Raw genomic sequence first — 12,838 nt, forward strand, 5'->3', positions numbered from 1 at the left:
CGGTCTATAATTGCCGGGGATTTCCCTATTTCCTTTCTTGAAGAGAGGAATTACATTTGCCTCTCTCCAGTCCTCAGGTACGACTCCAGTGGAGAGCGAGGATGCAAAGATCTTCGCAAGTGGCAAAGCAATTGCATTTCTCGCTTCCCAAAGCAGCCGAGGACAAATCTGATCCGGGCCTGGCGACTTGTCAACCATATTCCAAAGATGTGCAGGTTTGGTGGATTGGCCATGCTAAATTGTCATAGTGTCCAGGAATGTGTAGGTTAGGTGGAACAGCCATGGTAAATGCAGAGTTATGGGGATAAGGTAGGGGTTGGGTCTGGGTGTGGTGCTCTTTGGACAGTTGATGTAGACTCAACAGGCCGAATTTCACACTGTGAGGATTTTATGATTCTTTGACTGTTCTTCAGTTCTGAAACGATGTTATATTCTACTTAAGACATCAACTGTGTGCCTCTCTCTCCAGATGTTGCCAGACCTTCTGAGTTTGTCAAACACCATCTTAATAGACAATAGACAATAGGTGTAGGAGTAGGCCATTCGGCCCTTCGAGCCAGCACCACCATTCATTATGATCATGGCTGATCATCCATAATCAGTATCCCCATAACCCTTGATTCCACTATCTTTAAGAGCTCTATCCATCTCTTTCTTGAAAGTATCCAGAGACTTGGCCTCCACTGCCTTCGGGCAGAGCATTCCATAAATCCACCACTCTCTGGGTGAAGAAGATTTTCCTTAACTCTGTTCTAAGTGGTCTACCCCTTATTTTTAAAGTGTGTCCTCTGGTTCTGGACTCACCCATCAGCAAAAACATGCTTCCTGCCTCCAGAGTGTCCAATCCCTTAATAATCTTAGACACCTCAATCAGATCCCCTCTCATCCTTCTAAACTCAAGTGTATACAAGCCCAGTCGCTCCAATCTTGCAACATTTGATAGTCCCGCCATTCTGGGAAGTAACCTCGTGAACCTACGCTGCACTCCCTCAACAGCAAGAATGTCCTTGCTTAAATTTGGAGACCAAAACTGCACACAATGCTCCAGGTGCCGTCTCACCAGGGCCCTGTACAGCTGCAGAAGGACCTCTTTGCTCCTATACTCAATTCCTCTTGTTATGAAGGCCAACATGACATTAGCTTTCTTCGCTTCCTGTTGTACCTGCATGCTTGTTTTCATTGACTGTTGTACAAGAACACCTAGATCTCATTGTATATCCCCTTTACCTAACTTGACTCCATTGAGATAGTAATCTGCCTTCCTGTTCTTGCCACCAAAGTGGATAACTTCACATTTATCCACATTAAAATGCATCTGCCACGTATCCATCCACTCACCTAGCCTGCCCAAGTCACCCTGTATTCTCATAATATCCTCCTCACATTTCACACTGCCACCCAGCTTTGTGTCATCAGCAAATTTGCTAATATTACTTTTAATGCCTTCATCTATATCATTAATGTATATTGTAAACAGCTGCGGTCCCAGCACCGAACCTTGCGGTACCCCACTGGTCACCCCCTGCCATTCTGAAAGGGGCCCATCTATCACTACTCTTTGCTTCCTGTCAGCCAGCCAATTTTCATTCCAAGTCAGTATTTTGCCCCCAATACCATGTGCCCTTATTTTCCTCACTAATCTCCTATGTGGGGCTTTATCAAAGGCTTTCTGAAAGTCCAGGTACACTACATCCACGGGCTCTCCTTTGTCCATCTTCATAGTTACAACAAGCAAAACGAACGTCATTTACAAAATACCTTGCAAGAACTGTGACAAACACTACATTGGACAAACAGGCAGAAAGCTAGGCACCAGGATATATGAACATCAACTAGCCACAAAAAGACATGACCCACTATCACTGGTATCCTTACATGCAGATGAGGAAGGACACCACTTTGATTGGGACAACACATCCATCCTAGGACAAGCCAAACAGAGACACACACGAGAATTCCTAGAAGCATGGCATTCCAACCGGAACTCCATCAACAAACACATTGATTTGGAGCCCATCTACCACCCTCTGAGAAAAAAGAACAGAAAATGACATCAACACAGGAAATGACATAAGCACAGGAAATGTCATCACCAACCCAAGGAAACCTAAACAGACAAATAGAAAGTGGGACATAACACCAGCGCTTCACCAGAGGCTCACTGATGATGTTACCTAGAATGGTGACGAAACGTCTGAAAACAAACCTTCCAGCTCAGTGAGCAAACTTACATCCAGAACCTCAACCTGAGCTACAAATCTTCTCAAAACTCACTCATAGTTACATCCTCAAAAAATTCCAGAAGATTAGTCTAGCACAATTTCCCCTTCATAAATCCATGCTGACTCTGACCTATCCTGTTACTGCTATCCGAATGAGTCATAATTTCATCTTTAGTAATTGGCTCCAGCATCTTTCCCACCACTGACGTCACTGATGTCTTCATCCCTGATCTGTAGTGTAGATAATGCTTTTACACAACCAGTTTATATCTTTTCAATCATCCAATGCCCATAGAATAAAAAGACAAGTCTAGTCAACATTCACGTCTTTCATTTGACTTGAGTAGGGTCAAGGCCTTACTGGTTTGTTGATAGCAATGAAGTGGTGACAATTGAAAAAGTATCACCAGGGATCATCTCAAATGCCACCTTTTGGGGAACCTTATATAATGCACAAACAACAGGTTAAGGAGCTCATGTAAGTTTAAAATTAATTATATGCAGTCCCAGGGAATAAGCCACTGAGATCCACAAAACTAATCATGCTGTGCCCAGAGCCTAGGCAATTAGAGTCATAGAGAAACAGATCCTTTGGTTCAACTCGTCCAAGCCGACCAGAGAGTCTAAGTTAATCTGGTGTCATTTACCAACATTTGACCCATATCCCCAGAAACCCTTCTTATTCATGTACCATTGAGAGGCCTTTTAAATGTTGGAATTGTACCAACCTCCAACACTTCTTCTTGTAGCTCATTCTGTACACACACCACCCTCTCCATAGAAAAGAACTTTTCAAAATTCATTCACGGGATGAGGGTGTTGCTGACCAGGCAGCATTTGTTGCTCATCCTTAATTGCCCAGAGGGCAGTTTTGAGTCAGCCACATTGCTGTGGGCCTGGAATCACACATAGGCCAGACCAGGTAAGGATTGCGGTTTCCTTCCCTAAAGGACATTAGTGAACCAGATGGGTTTTTATGATAATTGACAATGGGCTAATGGCCATCATTAGATTCTCAATTCCAGATATTTATTGAATTCAAATTCTACCAACTGCCATGGCAGGATTCAAGTCTGGGTCCCCAGGACATTATCTGGGTCTCTGAACTAACAGCCCAGCAATAATATCTCGAGGCCATTGCCTCCTCTCTTAGGTCCCTATTAAATCTTTCCTCTCTCACCTTAAACCTATGCCGTCTAATTTTGGATTCCCCTACCCTGGGGAAAAAAAAACATGGCTGTTCACCCTATCCACACCTCTTATGATTTTGTAAACTTACAAAAGGTCACCCCTGAGTTTTCGACACTCCAGAGAAAACAGCCTCAACTATTCTGTCTCTCTCTATATCTCAAGCCCTCTAACCCCAGCAACATCACTGAAAATCTTTTCTGAACCCTTTCAAGTTTCACAACAGCCTTCCTATAGCTGGGAGACCAGATTGAATGTAATATTCCAAAATTGTGATCTTTCGCACAGTTAATTGCTGTCAATCGAATCAGTCCAATATTGGGAAGGCTATTGAGCTTTGAGTTCTTAACAGCTCAGAAGTACAATGCAATGAGGTCAGTGCATCAAAATTGTAGTTGTAGATCCTAGTAATTAGCCAGAATAATGTATTTTAGTGTCAAAACTGACACCCAGTAACTTCAATTGAACTTTAAATGGTATTGCCTACCTCTGGAGCTTGATTGTCAACTGGGAGAACTGTAATATTGAAGCACAGGCCAATTAATGTACCACCATGTTGATTACTGACTGAAAAGAGAAACTGAAGGTGCTGTGGATCTGGCCCGATATCCTGTACAGGAGGCATGTAGGCCACTTTCAGGTAGTTCACCGCATGCTGAAACACAGTAAAATAGAACATACTATGTATCACAAAAGTAGGGAAACATTAATGGAAGATGGAAAAACAATAAGAAATCAATAGTAATATTTAACTTAATTGAAACATATAAAATAATCAGAGGGTTAGATAGGGTGGATAGGGAGAGGTTTTTTCCTAGGATGGTGACGGCGAGCACGAGGGGGCATAGCTTTAAATTGAGGGGTGAAATATATAGGACAGATGTCAGAGGTAGTTTCTTTACTCAGAGTAGTAAGGGAATGGAACGCTTTGCCTGCAACGGTAGTAGATTCGCCAACTTTAGGTACATTTAAGTCGTCATCGGACACGCATATGGACGTACATGGAATAGTGTAGGTTAGATGGGCTTGAGATCGGTATGACAGGTCGGCACAACATCGAGGGCCGCAGGGCCTGTACTGTGCTGTAATGTTCTATGTTCTATGTTCTATTTAAAGCCCTCTGATTCAGATTATAGAGCCATAACAGTCATAGAGTTGTACAACATGAAATAGACTCTTCACTCCAACTTATCAGTACCAGACAGATATCCTAAATTAATCTAGTCCCATTTGCCAGCATTTGGCCCATATCCCTCTAAATGCTTCCCAATCACATAATCATCCAGATGTTTTTTAAATGTAGTTGTACCCACCTCCACCACTTCCTCTGGCAACTCATTCCATGCATGTACCATTCTCTGCGTGAACGAGTTGCCCCTTATGTCCCTCTTATAACTTTTCCCCCTCACCTTAAACCTATGCCCTGGAGGTTTGGACTCCCCTACTCTGGGAAAAATGACCTTGGCTATTCACTCTATCCATGCCCCTCAAGATTTTATAAACCTCTATAAGGTGCCCCTCAGCCTCCAATGCTCCAGGGAAAATAGCCCCAGTCTATTCATCCTCTCCCTATAGCTCAAATCCCCCCAAACCCAGCAATATCCTTGTGAATCTTTTCTGCTCCCTTTCTAATTTAACAGCATCTTTCCTCTTACAGGGAAACCAGATTTGAATGCTATATTCTAAAAGTGGTCTAACCAAACGTCTAGTGCAGCCATAAAATGACATAGTGAGTTTTGAGAAGATTTGTAGCTCAGGTTGAGGTTCTGGATGTAAGTTTGCTCGCTGAGCAACGTCTGAAAACGAACCTTCCAGCTCAGCGAGCAAACTTACATCCATAAAATGACATCTCAACTCCAATACTCAATGCACTGACCAATAAAGGCAAGCGTACCAAGCACCTTCTTCACTGAGATAGTAGGAACTGCCAATGCTGGAGAATCTGAAATAACACGGTGTGAAGCTAGATGAACACAGCGGGCCAAGCAGCATCAGAGGAGCAGGAAAGCTTGACGTTTCGGGTCGGGACCCTTCTTAGGAAAAACATAATTTTTTTTTTCTGAAGAAGGGTCCTGACCCGAAATGTCAAGCTTTCCTGCTCCTCTGATGCTGCTTGGCCTGCTGTGTTCATCCAGCTTCACACCGTGTTATCTCAGATTCTCCAGCATTGGCGGTTCCTACTATCTCTGTGACAATTTTAACCAGGCTGCGAAACCTCTTCTAAGGATGCCTTCCTTAAAGAAGCTACCCTCCTCCCTCCAAAATAAACCTCAGTTCATCCCTCTCCCACTGCAACCTTCTTCACTACCCTGTCTATCTGTGACTTCACCTTCAAGGAACTATGTACCTGCATTTCAAGGTGTCTTTTTCAGCAACACTCCCCAGGACCCTACCATAAAGTGTTTAACTCCAGCTCTGATTTTCTGAATACCATTTTGGTTTTAGGGCTATCCATAACAGAAAACAGAATAAGAGAGGAGTGGATGACAGATCAGATACTTGCAATGATGACAGAAAGGGGAAGAAGAAGAAACACATCTGGGTATGTTGAAATTAAAAAGAAAATAAAGAATATATATTGATACACTAAAGGAATGAGATTTAAGTTGAAGTACTGGAGCTAGAAGGAATACAGAGTTGAGCATCAGGAAGTGAAACTGTTGACAGGTGGACAGAGGGATAATAATGGGTACCTAAAAGACAAAGATTTTAAAGAAATGTTCAAAAGTGATGTAGTATATGGACAGAATACAAAACTGTGATGATACAAATTGTTGAATTGCTCAGTATTTAGAGACAAATGATGGGTTAAACATTACAATATCATAGGTAAAGAATGGTTTGAAATTGTTGCAAAAGAAAAGCTCTGGGTATAAATTAAGTTATAATTTAGGCACTTCCCTGCATCCAGTGACACTTGAGCCTAACAAAGTATACACCTATGTTCGTTTCCATAGCTAGCTTCCTCCTGGAACAGCTCATAGTTTATTACCAGAAGCAGTGCTTGAAGAGTGTGTTTTCACATCAAGCATGGCTATCAGGAAACTTTTGGACTCCTACCACCTGCCAAAGGCATAATCAATGGATTCACAAGTTGATAGTAAAGCTGCATGACCACATTATTCTGTGGTCACCAAGTTCTGGAGTGGGATTTGAACCTACACCTACTGGCTCAAAGGCAGAAATATCACTGTGCCAAAAATGCCCCTGAACGAATAGCAGAACCTCTAAATACTCTTGCAGGAATGGAATAAGAAATAACAGAAATGTGTAATCAATTATGTATGAAAGGGCACATTCTACATGACTTAAGAAATTCATTACGTCACCTCAGAAGCATAACACAGTGAAGTGCAATCCTTTTCAAATTCTAAACTTTGTGAGCCTTTTCATTAAAATGATCTTGAAAATCATAATTAAAACATACTTGAAGTAGAAACAGATGAAACACACTCTGGATTTACACCTGGGGTAAGAATGAGAGGAAATACTTAATCTAAGAAGAACTGTTGATAAATATCTGGAAGCAAATCAGAACAGTCACATCAGCTTCACGGATTAAAAAAAAACATAATTCTCACCATCAAAAGTAAATAGACATATTGCTGAAAGGTAACAAAGAAACAAAGAAACCTACAGCACAGGAACAGGCCCTTCGGCCCTCCAAGCCTGCGCCAATCAAGATCCTCTGTCTAACCTGTCATCTATTTTCTAACGGTCTGTGTCCATTTGTTCCCTGCCCATCCATGTACCTGTCCAAATATATCTTAAAAGACACCAAAATGTCTGCGTCTACCACCTCCACTGGCAACGCGTTCTAGGCAACCACCACCCTCTGTGTAAAGAACTTTCCACGCATATCTCCCTTAAACTTTCCTCCTCTCACTTTGAACTCATGACCCCTAGTAATTGAGTTCCCCGCTCCGGGAAAAAGCTTTTTGCTATCCACCCTGTCTACACCCCTCATGATTTTGTAGACCTCAATCAGGTCCCTCCTCAATCTCTGACTTTCTAATGAAAATAATTCTAATCTATTCAACCTGTCTTCATAGCTAGCACCCTCCATGCCAGGCAACATCCTGGTGAACCTCCTCTGCACCCTCTCCAAAGCATCCACATCCTTTTGGTAATGTGGTGACCAGAACTGTACACAGTACTCCGAATGTGGCCGAACCAAAGTCCTATATAACTGCAACATGACCTGCCAACTCTTGTACTCAATACCCCGCCCAATGAAGGAAAGCATGCCATACGCCTTCTTGACCACCCTATTGACCTGCGTTGTCACCTTCAGGGAACAATGGACCTGAACACCCAGATCCCTCTGTTCATCAATTTTCCCAAGGAGTTTTCCATTTGCTATATAGTTTGCCCTTGAATTTGATCTTCCAAAATGCATCGCCTCGCATTTGCCCGGATTGAACTTCATCTGCCATTTATCTGCCCAACTCTCCAGTCTATCTATATTCTGCTGTAATTTCTGACAGTCCCCTTCACTGTTAGCTACTCCATCAATCTTAGTGTCATCAGCAAACTTGCTGATCAGACCACCTACACCTTCCTCCAGATCATTTATATATATCACAAACAACAGTGGTCCCACCACAGATCCCTGTGGAACACCACTGGTTACAGGTCTCCAATTTGAGAAACTCCCTTCTACTACTACCCTCTGTCTCCTGTTGCCCAGCCAGTTTTTTGGCCATCTAGCTAGCACACCCTAGGCCCCATGTGACTTCACTTTCTCCATCAGCCTGCCATGGGGAACCTTATCAAATGCCTTACTGAAGTCCATGTATATGACATCTACAGCCTTTCCCTCATCAATCAACTTTGTCACGTCCTCAAAGAATTCTATTAAGTTGGTAAGACATGACCTTCCCTGTACAAAACCATGTTGCCTATCACTGATAAGCCCATTTTCTTCCAAATGGGAATAGATCCTATCCCTCAGTATCTTCTCCAGTAGCTTCCCTACTACTGACGTCAGGCTCACCGGTCGATAATTACCTGGATTATCCTTGCTGCCCTTTTTAAACAAGGGGACAACATTAGCAAGTCTCCAGTCCTCTGGGACCTCATCCGTGTCTAAGGACATTGGCAGTAAAATTGTGAGATTTGTTCAGAGCCTAAGTTGGGCCCAAATAATGAAAATCAGGCTCAAAAAGGAACAATCAAGTAAAAGATAAGAGTACAGCAAGTCTGTGTACTATCAGAATTATTCAATTTGTATACAGGGAGTCAGATGTATTTTCAGGGATAAACATCAGTTGTATGAACATTATCTTCTGGTATGCTGATGAGACTGCACTACTGGCAGAGTCAAAAGAGATACACAGAATATCATAGGTCAAATGAAATCTAAACAATAGCCCTGTCAGGTGTTCACCATCCCTCTGAAGCTTCTGCTCTCCAAAGAGCAAAGGCCTCAGCTTTATTCTTCTGCGTCCCCACGTGAACAAATTTAGAGCACAACATGACATTGAATTCTTCTTCTGTTGCCTTCACCTTTATGCCCATTTCTTTGGCAAGCGTCCTCTCCTCATCCACAGACCCATTCACCCAGTAATAACACTCTCCTACCACCTGGACCCAGTCCTCAGACCTTTTACCTGCGCTCAGTCTATTCATTGAGAACTGTCAACGAGATATTCATCACCTCAATTTCTCTACCTCCCTCACCAAGTCCAACCTCTCTCTCTCTTTGAAGTGACTGCATTAAATGCACTTGGATCTAACCCTGACTTTACTACTAAGCCTTCTGATAAGGATGGTGTTGTTGTAGACTGGCCAATTGACATTGCAGAGGCTGAGCGCCAGCTCTCAGATACCTCCTCCTATCGTCCCATGGACCAGGGCCCCACTATGATGCATCAGGCCATTGTATCTACAACGGTATCTGATCTCATTTCATCTTGTATCCTACCCCACCCGTTTCTTCCAAGCTGATGTACCCCAGCCCCGCACAGCTCACTTCTACCTCCTTCCAAAAATCTACAAATAGGACTGTCCAGGCAGACCCATTGTTTCAGCCTGCTCCTGCCCCACAGAATCATCTTTTCCTACCTTGACTCTGTCTTCTTTCCCCAGTCCAATCTCTGCCCATGTACATCTGCGATTCCTCTGACATTTTACGCTGATTTTAAAACTTCCAATTTGCAGGTTCCAGCTGCCTCCTCTTTACCATAGATGTGCAATCCCTTTACTTGTCCATTCCTATATGGGTCTTATGGCTCTCTTTCTTCCTGGAGCAAAGACCTGAACCATCCCCATCCATCACCATCTGCCTCCACTTGACTGAGCTCATCATCACCCTCAACAACTTCTCTTTTAACTCCTTTCATTTACTTCAGGTCAGAGGGCTGGCTATGGGTACCCACATAGGCCCCATTTACACCTGTATCTTCATGGAGTACGTGGTACATTCCTTGTTCCAATCCTATTCCAGTCCCCATCAACAACTCTTTCACCGATATATTAATGATATCATTGGTGCTATTTCCCTCTCTCGTCCAGAATTGGAAAAGTTCATAGATTTTGCTTTCAATTTCCACCCTACCCTCACTTTCACCTGGTCCATCTCTGACTCCTCCTTTCCCTTCCTTGGCATCTCTGTCTCCTTTTCTGGGGAAAGCCTGGCCACTTATACCCACTATAAACCCACTGACTCCCACAGCTATGTGGACCATACATCTTTACATTCTGCTTCCTGTATAGACTCCATCCCATTCTCTCAGTTCCTCTGCCTCCAATGCATATGTTCAGACGAGGTAAATTTTGATAAGGGAGCATCCGAAATGTCCACCTTCTTCCTCAACCAGGGATTCCCCAGCACCAGTTGCAATAGGGCCCTCAAACGGGTCCTACTCATCTCCCAGATTTCTACCCTAGACTAGGTCTGAAATGTCAGCTTCTAAGATGCTGCTTGGCCTGCTGTGTTCATCCAGCTCCACACTTTGTAATCTCGGATTCTCCAGCATCTGCAGTTCCCATTATCTCTTTACTAGGATGTTGCCTGGCTTGGGAGGCAATAGATTGAAGGAGAGTTTGGAAAAAAACACTTGATTTGCTTTCACTCAAATGTCGAAAGGTGACCTGACAGAGGCTTACAAAATTGTGAGAAGCATGTGTAGAATGGATAGTTGGAGTACTTTTTTTCAGGGAAGAAATGAGGGTAGGGTGGAAATTGAAAGCAAAATCTATGAACTTTTCCAACTCTGGACAGGAGAGGGAAATAGCACCAACGATATCATTATGTCTTTTACCTTTTAAGGTAAAAGAGGGAAGTTTAAGACATTTTGTTTTACACACAGGGTGGTAAGTACTTGGAATATACAGCAGGAGATAGAAGCAGCTGCAATAGCAAAATTTAGGAGGTATCTTGATCATGAATAGGCAGGCAATAGAGAGATATGGACTGTAAAAATGCAAAAAGTTTTAATTTTAAGAAGTGTTGTGTGTCAGTACACATTTGGTGGGTTGAAAGGCCTGTTCCTGTGCTGTACTATTCTTTGTTAACAAGGAAACTTAAGTTCATGAAAAGGAACAACTCAAATGATGCAATGTTCTCTCCACCTTTCCGTATGCCACAGAAACCTAGAAAATCAGTGAGGTTGAAGGGTTGAAAATGGAGGCCTTTGAGATATGGATATTAACAAATGTGCTTAAATTCCATATATGGCCCGTAAGACAAATAAGGTGTTTGAAATTGCAACAGCAAAAATAGTTCTGATAATAAAATGACAATACTTCATTCATTTGATCAGAGCAGAAAAGCTACAGATATCTCTCCAAGAGGGCAAAGTAAAGGCAAAAGAAAAGAGTGGTTGAACTAGGTGCAGTTGAACATGGATGTCAAAGAACAACAGACAAGCTACACTGAATATGAGGATGGCACCGGACAGGCATGTGTGACAAATCATGAAAGCATATCTCCTGACAGGAGGAGCAACAAGCACTAGCAGTAAAATGTTCTTGGGTTCAGAGGTGTCTGTCACTCTCAGAAGTGGACTCAGCATGTGATTCTATGGGATTTGACTGGCTGCTCCACAACTATCTTTATGATAGCATGACACATGGACTGAACAGCATCATCATTTTCTGATGTGACTAAGCAGCTGTTTCTTTTCACATTGTTAAATCAATTCAAAGGCAAACTGAATGACGTGGCTTGAAGCATAGATAGTAAGAACTGTAGATGCTGGAGAATCTGAGATTAACATGTTGTAGAGCTGGATGAACACTGCAGGACAAGCAGCATCAGAGGAGGAGCAGGAAGGCTGATGTTTCGGGCCTAGACCCTTCTTCAGGAATGCAAATTGTTTTAACTATTTTATTTTACTTTCATGCAGATGAGGAAATCAAACATTTATGCTGTAATTTAGTATTTTCAATTCTACAATTGGTCTCTCAATAAATATAATTTGCAGCATTACATTTTCAAAATGATGAGTACATCATGAAATATGACACCCTTCCCTGCTCAATTTAAAGAATGCTTTCAGGCAAAGAATGCCAATTAAAGATAACTCTCCAAGTAGAAATGACATCAAATAGATAATACAATAATAGGATTATTTAACCCACTGAGTCTGTACCAACTCATATGAATTGCAATCCAGTTTGTGCAACTTTCTAACTCTCCTCCAGAATCGCTGTATTTGTCCACCTTCAAGTACATTCTCTTTCAAGGCCTGCTTTTAAATCAGTAACCACCATCATCCTGAGTAGAACAACTCAAATCTTAACCATCTTTGTAGAAAATCTTTTTCCTCATGTCACCTTTTGTCAACCAATGAATTGGATTGAATAAAAGGTGCAAGAGTCTGAAAAAGTCAGTACTGAGGACTGCCTTGGATACCTCAAGCTATGATGATGTCATATGGCTTTGGTGGGAGAACATCTTAGGATCTCAAAGAGTTGCTTTCAAGGGTCTTCCTCAGTGTTTGTAATAAGGCTCACCATGTCAGCTTGACTTCGACACAGTAGTCAATGAACAACTTTTTGAAAACATGGAACTTTTTTTGTGAGCTACCCAAATAATTTTCTTCTATCTCACTGGACTTGGGTGAGCCCTATAAGTCCCCACCCTGAAATAGGACGGTGACAGCAAAACTACCCGACAGCGAACAACTGACCAGAGAACTCATACAATGCAGGGAGCAGTGGGATGAATTGTTCACACAATAAAAATGGAGATTTTCCTTAGAAATTGTTATAATCGGGAATACACTGCTTGAAAGAGTACAGGAGCAGCATCAATTATTAATTTTAGGCAAGAATTAGACATGTACTTGAAGGAGAAATTTGTAAGACTGTAGGGGAAAATAACTTTGGAATGCGATTAATCGGACAAGTCTTTCTAAGAGCAAGCACAAGCAACAATGGACTGACTGGCCTCCTACACTGGATAAATTATACTAAGACCT

The 12,838-nt window shown here is 42.3% G+C and overlaps 1 protein-coding gene across 1 annotated transcript in view; it reads right to left on the minus strand.

Annotated features, from left to right (window-relative positions):
- The window catches only part of frem1a (Fras1 related extracellular matrix 1a), a 395,391-nt gene that overhangs the window by 169,081 nt on the left and 213,472 nt on the right, over window positions 1-12,838 (minus strand). The window contains exon 12 of the mRNA XM_059645008.1: window positions 3,898-4,065. Within this exon, the coding sequence (XP_059500991.1) occupies window positions 3,898-4,065 (168 nt within the window). The remainder of the gene's footprint in view (window positions 1-3,897; window positions 4,066-12,838) is intronic.

Source organism: Stegostoma tigrinum, chromosome 3 (assembly GCF_030684315.1).
Source record: "Stegostoma tigrinum isolate sSteTig4 chromosome 3, sSteTig4.hap1, whole genome shotgun sequence".
Classification (NCBI taxonomy): Eukaryota; Metazoa; Chordata; class Chondrichthyes; order Orectolobiformes; family Stegostomatidae; genus Stegostoma; species Stegostoma tigrinum.